This window comes from Mus musculus, chromosome 12, assembly GCF_000001635.26.
Source record: "Mus musculus strain C57BL/6J chromosome 12, GRCm38.p6 C57BL/6J".
In the NCBI taxonomy this organism is placed as follows: domain Eukaryota; kingdom Metazoa; phylum Chordata; class Mammalia; order Rodentia; family Muridae; genus Mus; species Mus musculus.
In genome coordinates, this window is record NC_000078.6 from 56,737,599 (window position 1) to 56,758,135 (window position 20,537).

General features: G+C 42.4%; 1 protein-coding gene across 2 annotated transcripts in view; it reads right to left on the minus strand.

The window, feature by feature from the left end:
- Slc25a21 (solute carrier family 25 (mitochondrial oxodicarboxylate carrier), member 21) overlaps nt 1–20,537 on the minus strand; it is a 484,839-nt gene that overhangs the window by 24,965 nt on the left and 439,337 nt on the right. For both annotated transcript variants that reach the window (NM_172577.3, NM_001167976.1), the window contains one exon: nt 872–1,036. In NM_172577.3, the coding sequence (NP_766165.2) occupies nt 872–1,036 (165 nt within the window). The remainder of the gene's footprint in view (nt 1–871; nt 1,037–20,537) is intronic.

Consider the following 20,537-nt stretch of genomic DNA (forward strand, 5'->3'; position numbering starts at 1 on the left):
CTTAATAACTATACATTAAAATAAAGTTGGAATGTATTATGATATATCAGTATTTAATTTTTGTAAATCATTTATATAATCCAATTTATTGTAGGTAGTTTACAGCTGGCTGAAGTCTTTAGGTAGTTAGAGAAATGAAGGAATTAACCACTTCTCTAATGTTATGTGAATTGCTTTTGTCAGAGTCTAAAATGCAGAATCGTCATCATAAATGTCAAACTCCAAGGAGGGAAAACACTGGGGTGTGTGCTTACAGGTACACCATAGGCAGTTTTAATATGTAGGAGTTGGACGACTTTTAGCTACGGTAGGTTATCATTAAGAGATAATGGAATAACCACCATTTTTATATTATAATAAGAGCAAATGACTCCAGAGGAGTGGTTTACCTCTCACCTAAATTAACTGAAGTAATTTTACAGTGAGTATCAACCTACCATTTGAACTATAACCTTATTTTTTCCTTGTGAGCTCAACTGATTTGTAATATGAAACAAAACAAAACAAAGACAAACAAAACAACCCAACTCCATGGTTTTGGGAAAGTGATATGAGTGAGGTAGAAATGAAGTGATTATGATTTTTGTAGAAATTTCTAGTAGTGATTGAATGGAAATTATCTACGTGAGACATTCTTCATGGAGATTAACCTCCCCATCAAGACTTGAGTTCAGACTCAGCTTTTCTACTGACCTTCGGAAGTCTCAGTTTCTGGATTTGAAAAGGACATAACAGCACTCAACACATAGGCTGATGGGGGCAAATTGATAATGGATGTGAATTTGGTTGGACATGATAAATACTCTATGGACGAAGCTACAAACATTAATATGTTTTCCACCCAACAGAACTTAAATGATTGTATAGTTACCTTACTGGATGGAATAATATTTTTGACGTTGTGGTAGAAGCCAAAATAAACCATGTTGAAAATTCCGTGACGTCCCAGAGTTGCTGTCAATCCTTTGTTGAGGCCCTGGAACCCCAAGCCTTCCTTCTTAATGATTTGTCTTGCATAAGCAAAAGTAGATGGTTGCTGTGTAAGAAAGAAACCAAGCAAGAGACATCATTTTGGGACCATGGGAGGCAACAGACTACTACACTAATGCCCTTTCATGCCAGAATTATGAGAAACTATTTTCCAAAACAGGAAAAAAAAGTAGATCTCCTTCCCAGCCCCCTAGACCCCCAAAACTTTATGTACAACAGCAGACTTTATAGAGAATTGTTAGCAAAGAAAAACAATCTTTTGTGGAGCTAATAAAACTAATGTCCTGTAATAATTACCATCATTTCAACATGTAAATAATTGTATCCAGTTCTGGATTACCCACTCTAAAGAAGAGATTATCCATATAGATATGCTAATAATTCATAACTCCATGTCATCCAAAAGGAATTTATACTTGGCTACTCCATCTAGAATGTTTACTTTATACATTATGCTTTTTTTCCCAAGCTAATTTTAAAATTCATTTCAAATCCATTGCCTCAGTGATTTTAACTCATGCTAGTTTAGAAACCAACCATGGATAAACATCTCTTCACATAGGTGGGCGATTAGTGTATATGTCACTTGCTGTGTGTGATACCTCATCAACCAGTGGAACTGGGAGTAAGAGGTTATCTTTAATTTGTTCCTTTCCAACCCTGTGGTTATTATCAAGACTGAAATACCTTGCCTGCTGGAATCCAATCTGCTGTTGCCTTTGGAGCTTGCTAAATAGTGCACTCTGATCCTCTCTGAGATTTACAGTTCATTACAGTACAGTTATAAGCATTCACACACATTTTTAAGAGTACGAGTGACTGTCTGTTCTTTGGAGTTACTTCACAAAGGAGATCTCACTTCTCCTCTTAGCTTTTAGCTTTTCCCTCCTGAGACAAGCTCACATGACATCTGCTCGGTGTTCTTTTGGAGCATGATGCTGCAATGGTCACAGCAGTGTGCCACACTTTTGATTCAAAGTATTCCCCTATTATTTGCAATTAAAACCACACCAGCAGCTGAATAGAAGGGGAGAAGAGCAACCAAGGCTTTTCACCCAACTGGTAATTTATGCTATGTGATTAGCAAAATACATTTAAATGTGCTTATTTATATAGCAAATGGTATAGTTTTCACTAATATTTTTTAAAAGTTCCTACCAGCTACAATTCTATAGTTAGCTCTATCTCTTTTTATTTATGAGGATTAATCACAAGAAGTCACCCTAAGCAAGCCCTTCTTTGTAATGTGAAAACACCACAAGACAATGTACCTTGAAGCAACAAAATTCATCTCACAAACCGAGAAAATTCTCTTGAGGTTAAAGTCTATTCTGTGTTCTACAGTGAGGCCTTTTTATGTGTGCTTTGGTGTGTTGACTAACACCCAAATTATTTCAGTTCCCAAAAGTGATGAGAAGTTGTCTACCAGTTCATGTCTGGAGGTGCTGAGCAAGCTACATAAGCTTCTGCTCCCTCGGAGGAAGGCAGCACAGAGTCAGGGAAGGACAAGGGAGTCCTTAGGGACGGGAGGAACCGGGCAGACATGAGTAGTCCCAGATGCAAGTGTGATCTCCTCCTCTTCTCTATCCTCTGTCATCTAACATCCCAGGGGCAGGAGGGGGCTTTTAATTTTCACTAATTTTTATTTTATGTATCTAAATGTTTTTGTCTGCACGTAGGTGTCCACACGTAGTTCTCTGTATTGTAGTGTGTGTGTGTGTGTGTGTGTGTGAGAGAGAGTGAGAGAGAGAGAGAGAGAGAGAGAGAGAGAGAGAGAGAGAGCCCAAGAAGACCAGAAGACAGCCTAGGATCCCCTAGAACTGGAGTTATAGGGCACCATGTGGGTGCTAGGAACTGAATTTGGGTCATCTGGAAGAGCAGCCAGTGCTCCTAATCACTGAGTCATCTCTTCAAAGGATATTCTTTTTTTGTTTGTTGTTTGTTTGTTTGTTTGTTTGTGTAGTTACATTATGGAACGCACTATGTAGACCAGGCTTGCCTTGAACTTACAGAGATCCACCTGCTTCTGTCTCCCAAGTTTTCGGATTAAGGATGTATATTACCATACCCAGGTTCAAAGGATATTATAGAAAATAAGGAAACCGCTGCTCTTCAAATAGTCTGGATAGGGTTTTGCTGTTTAAAAACCATAGTTTGCTGAAGAATGGATAAAGAAAGTGTGGTTCATTTATGCAATGAAATACTATCAGCAATTAAAAACAAAGACATCATGAATTTTGCAGGCAAATTGATGGAAGTAGAAAATATACTGAGTGAAGTAACCCAGACCCAAAAGGACATGAATGGTATATCCTCACTTGTAAGTGAACTTTAGCTGTAAAATACAGGATACCCAGGCTACAATCCACCAACCCAAAGAAGCTAAATAACAAGGACACCAGCCCACCCACAAAAACCTTGACTGAAAATCTGTCCTACCTATAAGTGCAGGGACAAAGATGGAGCAGAGACAGAGAATTGCCAACCAAAGACAGGTCCAACCTAAAACTCATCCCATGAGCAAGCACCAATCCCTGACACTATTAATGACACTCTGTTGTATGTGCATATAGGAGCCTAACATAACTGTCCTCTGAGAGGCTCCACTGAGCAGCTGACTGAAACAGATGCAGATGCCCACAGCCAGACACTAGACAGAGTTCAGGGAGTCTTGTGGAAGAATTGGTGGAAGGATTGAGGAACCTGGAGGGGTTAGTGTCTCTACAAGAAGACCAACAGAATTAACTAACCTGAACCTGTGGGGACTGAATCATCAACAAAAGAGAAAGCATGGGCTGGACCTAAGCCCCCAAGCCCTTACACATAATGTGGCAGATGTGCAGCTTTGTCTTCATGCAGGACCCCCAACAACTGGAGCAGGGACTGTCCCTGACTGTTTTCTGTCTATGAATCCTCTTCCACTAACTGGGCTGCTTTGTCTGGTTATGCCTAGTCCTGCAGTGACTTGCTGTGCCAGGGTAGGTTGCTACCAAGGTGGGGGAGGGGTCTCTCTTTTATCAGAGAGGAAGGAGAGAGGTGATGGGGAAGGGTTTTGTGAGGGGGACTGGAAAGAGAGAGGGGCTGCAATTGGGATGTAAAGTGAATAGATAAATAAATTAACGGAGATAAAATATTACCATTCAGTCTCCACGCAAAAATTTAAAAAGTAATGTTTAGAATAATCTGAAATTTGCCAATGCCTAATTATAGAAATGCAATAAATAAATGTATGACCATTAAAAATGCCCTTAGCTTATTGAATAGTCAGAATTGAGATGACTAAATATTAATTTGGATAGTATTGTTTCTTCTTATTTTGAAAACATATCTCAGTGAAATATTCAAATGGTATTTGTTGACTGACCATTCCATGAGATTCACTCATATGTACTGGGTTGTACAATAAACTGAAACTCAGATGTTTGAACTCATATTTGTGAGTTTGGACTGTAACTGTTAATTAAATATTTCAGAGTCTAACAGACTAATTAGAAACAGGACTCTCAAGTCAGCCAGTCCCAGATCAGAGGCTCAGCAACACCATTTACTAACCTTGGTAAGTATTTCACCCTGTCTGATTTATCTTCACGCCACTTATATGTAAACAAGGATAACAGAATCCTCCTTATAAGACTGCTGCTACAATAACTAAGTCTATGGACTGACTGCAATGTAAGCCCTCACCATTGCTTACTTTTTTAAAATAAGAACACCAGTTACTACTGGCAGTAATAAGTTATGATAATAAAATAATGGATATAAAGTCTTTGCTAGTTAAAACAGTGGCAATGAACAGGCTGCATTCACAGGGAACCTGGGGTCAATTCCTAGCACCCACAGTGCATGGATATAACTGCAGACAAACCACTCACACACATAAAACGAAAAGGTGAAGCTGGTTGGAGGGGGAGGAATACATGCTTTTCCGTATACCTTTGTATGTTCTTTTCTTTTCTCAGATTCCTGGATCTTGATGAAATTCTCCAGAAATGTATGCAAGATCCACTTCTTCCAAGATCCAAACTAATCCAAGAACTAGCTAAGGCTCCTCTCCTGGCATGGCACTTCACATCAGTGCCTGCTCTCCTTTCTGCAGGCAGCTGCAGGTCCTACCTACCCTTGCAAGGAGTGGTTGCCTGGTATTAAGAAGTCCCTACTTCATTAGTCCTACTGATCAATGAGGTTGGGAGATATTTCCATCTTCTGATATCTCCTTCAATTCTCTTTTTAGGAACTTGAAGTTCTTGTCATACAGATCTTTCACTTGCTTGGTTAAAGTTATACCAAGCTATTTTATAGTAATTATGGCTATTGTGAAGGGTGTTGTTTCCCTAATTTCTTTCTCAGCTCATTTATCATTTGTTTAAAGGGGAATTATTGAATTCTTTGCATTAATTTTATATCCATCTACTTTGCTGAACTTGTTTATCAGCTGTTGGAGTTCTCGGTTAGAATTTTTGGGGTTGCTTATGTATACTATCATATCATCTGTGAATAGTGATACTTTGACTTCTTCTTTTCCAATTTTTATCCCAGTGATCTCCTTTGGTTGTCTTATTGTTTTAGTAAAAATGATAGTCTTACCAAACGCAATCTGTAGATTTGTTTTTGTTAGGGTTTTACTGCTGTGAACAGATACCATGACCAATGCAAATCTTATAAGGGACAATATTTAATTGGGGCTGGCTTACAGGTTTAGAGGTTCAGTCCATTATCACCAAGGCAGGAGCATGGCAGCGTCCAGGCAGCCATGGTGCAGGAGGAGCTGAGGGTTCTACCTCTTCATCTGAAGGTTGCTAGTGGAAGGCTGACTTCCAGGCAGGTAGGGTAAGAGTCTCAAGCCCACAGTGACACACCTACTTCAACAAGGCCACACCTCTTAATAGTACCACACCCTGGGGCAAGCATATACAAACCATCACAAGATTCAATGCAATTCCTATCAACATTCCAACACAATTTTTTTTTTTTACAGACCTTGAAAAGGTACCTCTCAGCTTCATATGGAAAACAAAAAATCCACGACAGCTAAAACAACTCTGAACAATAAAAGAACTTCTGGAGGAAGCATCATCCCTGATCTCAAGCTGTACTACAGAGCAATAGTGATAAAAACTGCATGACATTGGTATAGAGACAGACAGGATGATCAGTGGAATAGAATCAAAGAATCAGAAATAAATCCATATACCTATGGACCCTTGATTTTTGACAAAGAAGCCAAAACCATACAGTGAAAAACAGAAAGCATTTACAACTAATGGTGCTGGTTTAAGTAAATGTCTGAATGTAGAAAAATGCAAATAGATCCATATTTATCACCATGCACAAAACTCAATTCCAAGTGGATCAAGGACCTCAACATAAAACTGGATAAATTAAATCTACTATAAGAGAAAGTGGGAAATAACCTTGAATACACTGGTATAGGAGACAATTTCTTGAACAGAACACCAGTGTGTCAAAGATCAACAATTGATAAATGGGAACTTATAAAACTGAAAGGCAAATATATTGTCAATAGGACAAAATGGCACTATACTGATTGGGAAAAGATCTTCACTAACCATATGTCCGACAGAGGGCTAATATCCAAAATATATAAAATTCTCAAAAAGTTAGACTCCAACAAATCAAATAACTCAATTAAAAATGGGATACAGAGATAAACATCTTTTTTCTTATTTTATTTATTTTTTATTAGATATTTTCTTTATATACATTCCAAATGCTATCCTGAAAGTTCCCTATACACTCCCTCCGCCCTCCTCCCCTACCCACCCACTCCCACTTCTTGGCCCTGGCATTCCCCTGTACTGGGGCATATAAAGTTTGCAATACCAAGGGGCCTCTCTCTTTTCTTTTTTAATATTTTTTTATTACATATTTTCCTCAATTACATTTCCAATGCTATCCCAAAAGTCCCCCATACCCTCCCCCCCACTTCTCTACCCACCCATTCCCATTTTTTTGGCCCTGGCGTTCCCCTGTACTGGGGCATATACAGTTTGCGTGTCCAATGGGCCTCTCTTTCCAGTGATGGCCGACTAGGCCACCTTTTGATACATATGCAGCTAGAGTCAAGAGCTCCGGGGTACTGGTTAGTTAATAATGTTGTTCCATCTATAGGGTTGCAGATCCCAAGGGGCCTCTCTTCCCAGTGATGGCCGACTAGGCCATCTTCTGCTACATATACAGCTAGAGATATGAGCTCTGGGGGGGGGTACTGGTTAGTTCATATTCCAACAGAGGAATCTTGAATGGCCAAGAAGCACTTAAAGAAATGTTCAAAGTCCTTAGTCATCAGGGAAATGCAAATCAAAATGACCCCGAGAGTCCACCTTACACCAATGAGAATGGCTAAGATTAAAACCTCAACCCACAGCAGATGCTGGCGAGGATGTGGAGAAAGGGAAACTCTCCTCCATTGCTGGTGGGATCGCAAACTTGTACAACTTCTCTGGAAACCAATCTGGCCATTCCTCAGAAAATTGGAAATAGAAAATTGAAAACCTGAAGAACCAGCTATGCCGCTCCTAAGCATATAGCCAAAAATGCTCCACCATACTACAAGGACACATGCTCCACTGTGTTCATAGCAGCCATATTCATAATAGCCAGAAACTGAAAGCAACCCAGATGTCCCTCAACCAAAGTATGGAAAGAGAAAATGTGGTTCATTTACACATGTGGAATATTATTTGGCTATTAAAAACAAGGACATCAAGAATTTTGTAGGCAAATGGATCAAACTAGAAAATATTATCCTGAGTGAGGCTACCAAGTCCCAAAAGGACCATGCATGGTATGTACTCACTGATAAGTGAATATTAGCTACAAAGTACAGGATATCCATGATACACCCACAGACCTAAAGAAGTTAAATAAGAAGGAAGGTTCAAGCGAGGGTGCTTAAATCTTAATTGGAAGAGGGAATAAAAGAATCTTTGGAGGTGGATGGAGGGAGGAAACTGGCTGAGAGAGGGGCTAGGAAGGGGTATGAGGGAGGAGTCAGGATCAGGTGTAGGGAGAGGCAGAAGAGAGGGACAGGAGAATGAATGGAAGACTGCAGTTTCAGGGGTGAGGGTTGGGGGTGGTGATTCTCCTCTGCTGGGGGAAGCTCCCAGGAGTCAATGCAGGTGACCTTAGCTGAGGTGCCTAACAGTAGGGATATGGAAGCTGAGGCCACCTCCTGTAGCCAGGCAGGTACCCCCAGTGGAGGGATAATGACACCAACCCACCCACAAAAGTTTTGACCTAAACTTTGCCCTGTCTAAAAGAAATGCAGGGACAAAGATGGAACAGAGGCTGAAGAAATGGCCAACCAATAACCGGCCCAACTTGAGACCCATCCCATGGGCAAGCACCAATCCTTCACAATATTAATGATGCTGTGCTGTGCTTGCAGACAGGAGCCTCATATAACTGCCCTCTGAGAGGCTCTCCCCAGCAGCTGGCTGAAACAGATGTAGAGACCTGCAGTGAAACATTAGACAGAGCTCAGGAAGTCTTGTGGAAGCACTGGGAGAGGACTGAGGGTCCTGAAGGGGATAAGAACTCCACAGGAAGACCAACAGAGTCAGCTAACACGGACCCCTGGCAACTCCCAGAGACTAATCCACTAACCAAAGAGGTTACATAGGCTGGAATGAGGACCCCCAGCACATATGTAGCAGACGTGTACCAACAATGGGAGCAGGGCCTGATCCTAAAACTGTAGCCTAACTGTGGATTCAGTTCCCTAACAGACCTTGTCTGGCCTGCTTGGGGGAGGATGTGCTCAATCCTGCAGAGACTTTATGTGCCAGGATGGGGAATACCAAGCGGGAGGGGGGGACTCTCTCAGAGAGAAGGGGAGGGGAATGGGGAGAAGGGCTCTGTGAAGGTGAGTGGGGTTGGGAAACTGGGAAGATGGGCAGCATTTGGGATATAAGTAAATTAATTAATTAAAAAAAAAAGAGAAGTCACTATTTGGTAACCCCACTGGAAGAAGGACTGTGAGAGAATGAATGTTGGGAATGGAGGAGCACACGGTCTCGATCTCTACTGTGGGGCTTCAGTGTATCAGATACCTGACATCACAAAGCAGGTGATAATGTCAGAGCTCAGACAGAGATGTCTGAACCCTTGACTCAATTCTGGCATCCTAATGAGTTAGGTTGCTTTTCTTACTGACCCTATAAAATTGGTGGCAGGCACCCTATACTATCAGTTTTTAAGAGAGAGGACCAAGTCTAATGAAGTAGTGTTCCTAAGGTAATGCTGCTCACAAATAGCTTGACCAGAATTTGCATCTAAGTGTTTTTTTTTTCCTTCATGCTTATCCTTGTAATAGGTGATATGATTTTCAGGGCTCACTATTCCAAATCACCACAGGCAGCAGATACAATACCCTATGTAATTTTTTTTCATGAAAGTTGAAGTTATTATATATATATATATATATATATATATATATATATATATATCCGGTACCTAAAAGAATTAGGAGTATGCTAGACTATGTTTTGCTGCTTCATTCAGGGATCCTGTGTCACACACATGTAAGCAAATATTCAATTAGAATGGGAAAACATGACTTCCACTTGGATGCATTAAGTAGTAAAATGTAGGATCATTTTGACTAGATCTCTGTAAACACAAGAGATTTTACTAAACTTATTTGATTACTGGGCTTCCCTTTCAAAATAGAATGGTGGGTGATTAGTGTCATCAGCCAAATGACTCCAACACTGTCCATCCAGGCATCAGGTCAGTTTCCCTGGGAAATTTAGATTCAGTGCAATTTTTGTATTTAGTTACCGACTATGGACCAACTGCCTTCTAAGTTTCCTAAATGTACCATCCCCCGACAGCTTCAAAGCTGTGTTATGGGGGAACAAGTGGACTGGGATGTAGGTAGTGTTACAGGATGTCGATAACATTGATAGGTGAGTCTCTACAGTGCTGGGATGACAGGAGTGAGCGCCCGACTCCAAGTCTTTAACTGACTTTGGTGACTGTCAAATGCTAATGATGGAAATCTCTATTCTTCCAGACATATTGAATGCCCATTGTTCCCATAGACCACACTAAAGATCTAGCATAGATAGTGCTTCGCTTACATTCTAGAAATGGAGCAGTAATACTTTGCTTTATTTTTGATTTAGAGAAATACGCTTATAATTTTTGCACACATTATCAAAAGGTTCCACTAATTGAACTATGGAATAAAATTCATGGTAAAATGTCCTTAAGAGTTTTACTCAAGCCAGGCAGTGGTGACATGTTATTAGACGCGTTCTCACGACCGGCCAGGAAAGAACACCACAGACCAGAATCTTCTGCGGCAAAGCTTTATTGCTTACATCTTCAGGAGCCAGAGTGCAAGAAGCAAGAGAGCGAGAGAACGAAACCCCGTCCCTTTTTTAGGAGAGTTATCCCTCGCCTAGGACGTGTCACTCCCTGATTGGCTGCAGCCCATCGGCCGAGTTGACGTCACGGGGAAGGCAGAGCACATGGAGTGAAGAACCACCCTCGGCACATGCGCAGATTATTTGTTTACCACTTAGAACACAGCTGTCAGCGCCATCTTGTAACGGCGAATGTGGGCGCGGCTCCCAACATCTCCCCCTTTCCTTTTAATAAGAGCAAATAGGCCACCCATATTAATGAGAGTGGAGATAGAGGTCAAATCCCCAGTGTGTAGGTAAAGGAGCCATGTACAGGATTAGCTCTTAGGCTCACAGGCTTTTACCCAGAGCAACCCTGACCTGCTCCCGTGTCGTTTTGCCTGGGGGAAGGGAACTAGGACACTGAACCTTCATGAAAGATGACATGTCTCCCTAGAATAGGCTCATATATGCCGCAGAGCCTTTCCATTGCAGTGCTTAGCCGTGCAACTCTCTCGGGCTGCTGAAGCACACTCACTCTATCCCGTGCAATGAGTCTAGCCTCGTGAGATGTAAGAGCTGAGTGGCCAGCGACCTATTGCCTAAGCATAGATAACCATATATCAGGGGGAGCTCCATGTTCTAGTCCTGCAAGCGCCTGGGCAATAACCACCTTGTCTCTCCTAGTTTGGGCCTTAAGCTTACAGACCAATCAAAGAAGCAACACTAATCCACAGCAAAGTGTATCTCCAAATAATATTAATCCCACCCATTTTTTAAAGAAAGAAAATGCTGAGGAGATCCAATTGGGTAATCCTTTGGTCAGCGACAGGTCCAAGCGCGTGGAGTTGACCTGAAGTCTCAATTCCCGAAGGATCTGTTCAAATTCAGCCATCCAATTCTGTAACATATACTGAAAAAGACTTTTTGACAATTTAGCTGCCCTAGTAAATTTCTCATACTGAATGGAAGTAACACACAATCTCGGAAACTTTTGTTTACATCCCTGCTGAGTTATTTGTCATAATACATCTAGTTGTATCTGGACAAGATCTATGAGTTGATTAACCAGCATGAGACCTCTCTGTATCTTGACATTAGCTGAGGCCTGTTTATCTATGACTGTAGTCACTGAGGCTGACAAAGTGTTAATGGTGTCAGTCGTCTGGACCTGTCCAGACAGAGCCAAGGCTGTCTGAATTAAGGCCAAACCCAGTTCCCAGTTAGTGGTAAAAAAGCAAGAGAATACTTGAGCATTATACATCACCGTCATTGGGAGTGGAAATATCGACATTATCCCCCAACGCTGCTCTCTCATTGGACAAAATAAGGCCCAAATGCTGCATAATATCCCTTCCCCAGAGGTTAACCGGGAGTGGGAGCACATAAGGTATGAATTTCCCTTGCTGCCCTTCAGAGGATTCCCACGTCAAGGCAATGGAGCTTATAGTGGGACATGATTGATAACCTAGGCCCTGTAATGAATGAGATGACTCTGTGGTGGGCCATGCTTTGGGCCACCAATGTGTAGAAATTATACTTTTATCTGCTCCGGTATCAAGGATGCCTTCAAACTCTTTTCCGTTGATCTTAAGGCGGAGCTTAGGTCTATCATTTAAAGATACAACCAAATAGGCAGAATCATTTCCTGAGGAGCCCATTTTCTTTATCTCAGGTCCTGCAGATTTCTCCCTGGTATTATCAGGGAGGAGCAGCAGCTGAGCTATCCTATCTCCTTTACTAATAGAAAAAACGCCCTTAGGGCTTGAGCACAGGACCTGTATTTCAGGGGAATGTTGACAATCCATAACTCCAGGGTGGACTACTAAGCCCTGCAAGGTGAGTGAACCCCGGCCGAGAATAAGGCCCATGGTTCCCGGGGGCAAGGATGGTATAGGCTCCACCGGCACCGGCTGAATACTCATTTGAGGCATTAATAGGAAGTCGGAGGCGGCACGCAGGTCCACCCTTGTGGGTCTTCCTGGGTCGCCTCTCTGACTGCTTCCTGGGTCCTGACAAACCGGTTCCCATATCTTTGAGGGCCCTGGGACCGAGGGCCCGATGACCCGTTTTTTGGCACATCAGTTGATTGACTATCAGGTGGGGGAAGGACTCTGCCCTTTATATCCCTCACAGAGCGACACTGGTCAGCTCTATGATAACCCTTGCCACACTTAGAGCAAAGAGTGAGAGTCCCTCCCTGTTTATCTGGAGCTCTGCAATCTTTCTTAAAATGCCCAGGCTTTCCGCAATTAAAACATGTCCTCTGATCATTTCTGCTCATGGAGCGGTTCTGAGATTGGAGGATGGCGGCCGCTAAGCCTGCATTGGTGAGAGGTCCCCCAAGCTCTCGACAGACCCTGAGCCAGTCTTGTAAGCCTTTGTTCTTTCTTGGGGCTATGGCCGCTCGGCACTCCTTTGTGGCTTGCTCATAGATTAGCTGTTCTATCAGAGGCGCAGCTTGCTCTGACTCTCCAAAAATACGCTCTGCTGCCTCTGTCATTCTGGCCACAAAATCTGAGAAGGATTCCTGAGGTCCCTGGATTATCTTTGTTAACTGCCCAGTGGTTTCACCTGCTCGAGAGAGCGCCTTCCAGGCCCTAATAGCCGTGGAAGAAATCTGGGCATAAGCTCCCCAATGGTAGTTTGTCTGATCAGCAGAATAAGCTCCCTGACCCGTTAACAAGTCAAAAGTCCAATCTCTCTGCTCTGGAGTCAAAGCAGCTGCGTTTGCTCGGGCCTGCGCTTGTGCAGTTTCATGCCAAAGAGCTCTCCATTCCATATATTTGCCCATACTAGGGAGAGCGGCTTTTACAACCGTTTGCCAGTCAGCAGGAGTTAGTGCCATGCCGGCGAGCCTGTCTAACTGCACCAAGGTAAAATTAGCATTGGTTCCATATTTACGGACCGACTCGGCAAGCTCTTTAATCTGTAAGTATTCTACCGGAGCGTGGACACGCCCACCCTCGGCTCCTTCAAAGACTGGAAATGCCTGTTGTATTTTCCTTTGTTCCTCTCTGGGAATGAATGAGTCTGCGCACTGCCTCTCTGCGCAGGGCTGACGCACTACGCAGGGCGGGGACTCCGCATAGGGCGGACCTTGAAGCCGACTGCCCTGAGGCCAATCAGCAAACTGGCCTTCGCCAGCCGCTTTTGGCTTCCTTAACTGATTAGCTAGCACTTTACCTGGCTGGGACCCTTTTTTCTCATAATGAGCTGCTTCTTCCTCCCAGTCTGTTTCTTCAGAGGAGAATTCATCATCTGATTCAGAGCTACCAAGAGCTGGCTCCCCGAGCCCATCCAGCGATGAGCACAGGCTCCTTTTCCTAGAGACCTCCGCTAATTGATCTTTCTTCTTTTCCCTTTTTCCTCTTTTTCTTCTAATCTCTCTCCAGGTATTCCTACCTAACCTTAACTTTTCCTCAGGTTCAAGACCCGTGGAAAGGCCTGTACGCTTATTTTGTGTACCATATTTTCTCTTTGCTCCTACTCTCTCTCCCCGCTTTACTTCTGATAGCTTGTCCTGAATTTCCTCTAGAATTTTCAGCCCTATCTTAATCACTTGATAACATGTGAAAAGGAACAAAAGGGCTCCTAACACCAGAAAAAATTCAAGGCCAAACATATTCCACTTTACTTCTGATAGACTGTCTTGAATTTCCTTAGAAAGTTCAAGATCAGACTTACCTCGTAAAGCTGTACTCACTGGTACTCTCGTTCCCCAGCTGAAAAGTTCTGAATTCATACAGTTGAATCCTTCTTAACAGTCTGCTTTACGGGAACCTTTATTACCGCGACCCGCAGTTCTGGTTCTGGAATGAGGGATCTTCCTTGCGCCAGTCCCGAGTTTTTTCTCGTCCCGGAATTCGGCACCAATTGTTATTAGACGCGTTCTCACGACCGGCCAGGAAAGAACACCACAGACCAGAATCTTCTGCGGCAAAGCTTTATTGCTTACATCTTCAGGAGCCAGAGTGCAAGAAGCAAGAGAGCGAGAGAACGAAACCCCGTCCCTTTTTTAGGAGAGTTATCCCTCGCCTAGGACGTGTCACTCCCTGATTGGCTGCAGCCCATCGGCCGAGTTGACGTCACGGGGAAGGCAGAGCACATGGAGTGAAGAACCACCCTCGGCACATGCGCAGATTATTTGTTTACCACTTAGAACACAGCTGTCAGCGCCATCTTGTAACGGCGAATGTGGGCGCGGCTCCCAACAGTGACACATGCCTTTAATCCCAGCACTTGGGAGGCAGAGGCAGGCGGATTTCTGAGTTCGAGGCCAGCCTGGTCTACAGAGTGAGTTCCAGGACAATTAAGGCTACACCGAGAAGCCCTGTCTCGAAAAACAAAACAAAACAAAAAAGAGTTTTAGTCAAAAAAGAAGAACCCCAATAAAATAAGCTATAACACAGAAACATTTTGTGTGGTTTCACTTTTTTTTTTCTGAGTTTTATTGGCATATGTCTGCCACAAAGGAGTCGCATCCCCAGAAGAAAACTGACATTACCTCCCTCTGGGCTATCATTTGCCAAAGCTCCTCTGTGTGCAGTAGGACTTCATGGCCTCTTTGCTATCCGTATAAGCAAAATCTAAAAACAAACCCAAAAGGCCCTATACACAGAGATGGAGAATCAAACCATAATTACCAGGGCATGAGAGAAGTATAGGAAGTGGGGAGATGTAGGTCAAAGAATAGCAGATATGTAGGATGAAGGTTAGAACCATTGTGGAGAAAGTTGTACTTTGATGGGGCGGGTGCTACTTGTTAAACAAGTAGATTTTTGTTACTCTTGTTATGTAAAAATATGTAAGATGATATGCTGATTTGTTTCAGTGTAGTAATCATTTTATTTAAGACTTATTTTTATTTATGTGTGTGTATCCACCTCTCTTGTGTGTGTATGTGCACATCTGTGTAGGTGCCCACAAAGGCCAGAAAAGTACATTGTGTACCCTGGATCTGGAGTTGTGAGTAATTGTAAGGTGCCCAACATGGGTGCTAAAGCATGACTCCTGGAAGAGCCACTTCTCCTGCCTTGTAACCACCTTATTATCCCTAGCATCCCTAGACATTCATTATCTTGGAGATCTCAAATACATGCAATGAAATTAATTTAAATAATAACATTTAAAAGTTCAAAGACTACATTTAAGAGAGGAAACTATCTTTTTCCTAAATTCTGCTTCCAGGTACCACTGAGGCACTATCCCTTACCCTTTGAGAGCCCAGTACTACCTACAAATCACAAAGATCATTTATGACAGCCTGGGCTATTTTTCCTGGAGTTGTTCCATCTAACTACTGACCAGAGTTGGCTCTGACCAGCGTGTGTGATCACAGACAGAGGTTTTAGGCATTGTTTCCTGAGTACATAGCTATCAGGATGTGGCCAGTAGTATAGGCACATGATGTAGCTAGTTTCCTCCACCTCTAAGTCCAAGAAAAGAGCTCTGAGAACACAGTTGTGTTCCTTCATCGGCAAGATGAGTGGTGGGGTATCTTAATGCCGAGTGAGCAGGAACGTTGCTTTGTGTAGCACCAGGTGGCTGGAAAGCAAACATGGTGAGATTTTTGTTGTTGTTGTTCAGTGGATTGAGGCTCCTTGAGTTAACCTTGGGAGAAACACTGCTTCGTGAAAGAAAAACCCAGTTGCCACATTTAGGTAGGAAAATATGCTGGCTCTTCAGGAGATAGGCAGCTTTCTATACATGTCATTACTCAAATCAGGTCTTAAAGCATTTCCATAAATTTGAAAGGAGGAAAAAAGGAAAGAAAAACCTTCCTTCCACATAGGAATAAAATGTATGTGAAAGGAAGGATTTGTGCTTCAAAGTACACATTTATTTTAGCCTAGATATTGCATTAATTAACCATTGTAGTTTATTTTAACTGGGTATGATTATGAATACAAAAGATACCTCCAGCACAATGCCATTGTCTTGCATTTTCTTTAGTCTCCTTTTCTTATACTTATTTATTTATATTTTGTTTTATTTATATGAATATTTTGACTATGTGTATGCATATATGTGTACCGCATGCATTGCTGGTGCCTACAGTGGTCAGAAGATGTTGGATCCCATGGAACTGGAGGGAAGGATGGTTAGGAGCTACCATGTGGGTGCTGGGAACCGAACTCAGGTCCTCTGCCAGTGCTCCTAGCCATCAATTCATTTCTTCAGGACTGAATAGATCTCTTTAAGCATTCTGTGTAAGGAGGACAATAGGATATCAACAACCCCTCCCAGATGCTGAGCAACAAATCTATGTCAACACCACGCTGATGTCCCATAGTGAGTTGTAGGGAATCTTGGGGGACACTGCGCATTCCTGTTTTGTTGGCAGAGTCAGAAGGAAGATGACAGTGCTGTGGCCAAAGAGTCTACTGCTGGAAGGAAGCTGGCAGCAGGGAGGGGCCTTTGCTTTATCAAAGCTTGACATTCCCTCTCTGGATTTTCCCTTGTGCTTCTTGATTATCTGGGCTTCTTGATTTCAACAGAAGCAACATGACTGGCTCAAAAGTCATGCTTGTGTTTAGCGGTCAGTTCCTTAGAATTACCGACATGAAGAATCTTATTCTACTTACTTACAAAATTGGGACAAACCTTACCATGACGGAGCTACTGGGAGGGTCTGAAATTCAGATTAGTGTAGGAAAAAGCAGATGATGTTACAAGTTGACTAGCAGGGTATGATGAGAGAATATGGGTGTGCTCGGCTAGCACTTTTCCTGCTCTCCATCTCTTATTTGATTTATGAAAGCAATATACATTGCTTTAGTAGTTTATAACTGTACATAACACATTCCCAGTATTAAGCAAAAGGGGAAATCGTGTAAGTCATCTTGCGGTGTCTGGCATATAGATGTTGTATAAATGGGAGCTGTTATTGCTTCAAAGTCTTGGTTTTTGAAAATAAAAATCTAGGGAACCTGGCACCGCCAGGAAAGTGAAAGACTAAAGTGTATTTTCTCTGGATGGTAATAGAGAGGCAACTTGGTAGCTTCATTGAAAGATAACTATAGGAATGAATTCTCTGTTCTCCCTCTACATCAGACTGAAAAGAACAATTTAGGTGCTGAATAGTGGCTAGGCAGTGCCTCAATCAGTGACTCCAGAAAAATCTGCATCATGGATGTCGCCAATTCCATCACTGGATTCTAACGTTTCCTAAACACAGCCACCTGCTAGTTCTATATGTCACAAACTTCTTGTTTTCTTTTTTAAAAGAACTGCTCAGGAAACACACGTACTTATGTTGACCCTAGTATAATTAAGTTTAATAAAGGGTTTGTTGATTATCTACAGAGAAAGTAATCACTAAGCCTTCTGGGGTTATACATACATGCATACATACATACATACACACACAACACACACACACATACATACATACATACACACACATATATACACACATACATACATACATACACACATACATGCATACATACACACACATACATACATACACACATATATACATATACACATACATACATACCACATACATACATATACACATACATACATACACACATACATACATACACACATACAAATATATACACACACATACATACATATACACATACACACACATACATACATATACACATACACACACATACATACATACACACATACATACATATACACACATACATACATACACACATACATACATACATACATACATACATACATACATATGATCTAATTTGGTTTTTGGTAGATTGAGATTCTACAATAAAGTGTGCAGAACTATATTTAGTAGTATTATCTAAAACCACAAGCAAATCCTGAACTAATTAAAATATTCTGTCTTCAAAGATTCACCACCGGTTACCCATTTGCTATCTGTTCATCAAGCCTTAAAATTACAATTACAGAGCAAGTAGGTAGAAGACCATTTCTTTCTGGGATTAGATATCTTTAAAGACTAAATAGAAGCAAGACAGGCCTTTTCAATTGTCTAAACGTTTGGTTTAATATTTGGGGGTGAGAATGATTATGCTCATGTGCAATGCAGACAAAAAAGACAAAGGAAAAGAAAAACCTGTGTCCCAGCCACACATCAGGGGCAAATCCTATAGACCTCAGGGAAGGAAAATAACCCTTTAGCCAAATAATAACTTTGAAGTAGATTTCAAAGGGGAGAGAAAAACTGGGAAGCAATTCGTACAGGATTTTGCTCCTGGGGAAAAAAGTCACATTTTCCAAACTAGCAGAGAGCATGCCAAACATCACTGAGCTTAGTATAAGTGATGGGGGGCACTGCTTCTGACACAGACAAAAAGCTAATGCATCCAGGTAGAGACAGAAAGGTACCGAGGGAAGAAGCTACAAAGTCACACTTCTGGCAACACCGGAAGAGTGAACCACCTCCAAAACAGAAATCCATGGGCAAGCTTAGTTCTAAGCCAAAGAGATTACAAATGCGAACAACTCTTTACTTAGGTTTAGTTTGAAGGACAGGGGGAAATATGGCTCTATCTCAGTTTTATCTGAACATGTTTTTATACCCACTGAACCAAACCGGAGCATGACAAAGCTGCGCTTACTTTGCTCCCCACAGAAGGTCAAGCGTATTTAAATTAGAGACCAGTTTGCTTTACTTGCTGCAAGTTTTAAGATGCTGGCCAAGGTTCTGGCATTGGAATTGACAGAAGTGCGGCAGGGATTATGGCCCTTAAACGATATGGTGGCAATTAAGAGAGCAAAGGAAGACAAGCACACCTATCGAAATGTTTTATACATGAGTTCTAAGGATGTGAGGGCGGTGTTAGGAACCAGAGGAACCACAGTTTCCTTTACATTGCTGGAATAGTTTATGGTTAAACCGGGTGGGAAGGCGTATTTAGTGGGTAACATATTTCTGACTGGCTAAAGAATCTGCTAGACCGCAGGGAGCACAACGGGGAGGGTTGGGAGTCAGCACAATGTCCGCCTGCCTGAGAGGGTCTGATGGGAATGGCACCAGAGTCCCCACACTGTGGCTCCTCTCACTCAACTACCAGGGTCATTGAAAAGGGAGGTTTTGCTTTCATTCAGCCAGCCCTTGCACCTAGGTGGCCTTTGCCCTGGACCCCAGGCTTCAGAGGGTTTCGGCCCTTCCTTAGTGATGCCTCCCACCATGGTCAGAGGGCCATCCACTAACATCTCACACCTCCTCCTAGCCTATGTTTTGTGCATCAGGGATGGACAGACGGGGGTCCTTATACCGTATCTTTAGCACTCTAGCCGTGCTTAGGAGAATCTAAGCATAGCACTGAACACAGCATAGCCTGCTGTTTTCTTAGGCTCCCTTCCACTGCAGCCGGCTCCCTCACAGCTGTGGGAACTTCTTGGAAATTGTCTTATTTAAAAGATCACATTGATTCACCACCTCAGGCTGAGGAAATAAGAAAATTCAAAATAGTCCGTGTTGGGTTCCGTGGCAGTTCATATCCCAGACATGAGGGCAGCAAGAAGCATAGACAGGATGCCTGAGAAATTCACACAGTTGGCGGGACAAGAGCTATCTGACTGCAGAAGAAGCCTCGACGGGGCAGCCCATGCCTGCTTCACTATAAAGTGTGGACCCAGCTGGTCATTCTGCATGTAGCCCACACATACACTGTTCTTCCACAACTGTAGCTGGGATTGACTGAAAATGAATTCAGCCTTCTAGGAACCCACTGTCCGGAGTGAACAGTGATGAAGAATCCATGTTCACACCACACAACTGTTGCAGAGGAAGAGGTTCTTGATGGCGGCCATTGTTTCTAGTTTCATCACAAATTGCTGCTGTAGTCCACAGCATTATGTATCATTATGAGATCCTACTCATAATGATACTGACCTGCACTGGAACTTAAAACCTGTAAACAGCTTGAAAGCAGGCTGCTCTGGCTAGAATAGAAGTCTGACTCACCAACTGCCTTCGTTTTCTATCTCCTGCTCCCCAGGCTATGGTTACCACTTTAATACTCTATATTTCTATGGTCCTAACTTTTTCAGAGTTCACATACAATTAAGAACATGTGGCATTTGTCTTTTCGTGTTTGACTTATTTCACTTAATATAATGTCCTCCAAGATCATCAATGTTACCACAAATGATGGAATTTCTTCCTTCTTGTGGTTGGCTAGTATTCCATTTTGTATGTGTGTGCTGTATTTATTTCACCATTCT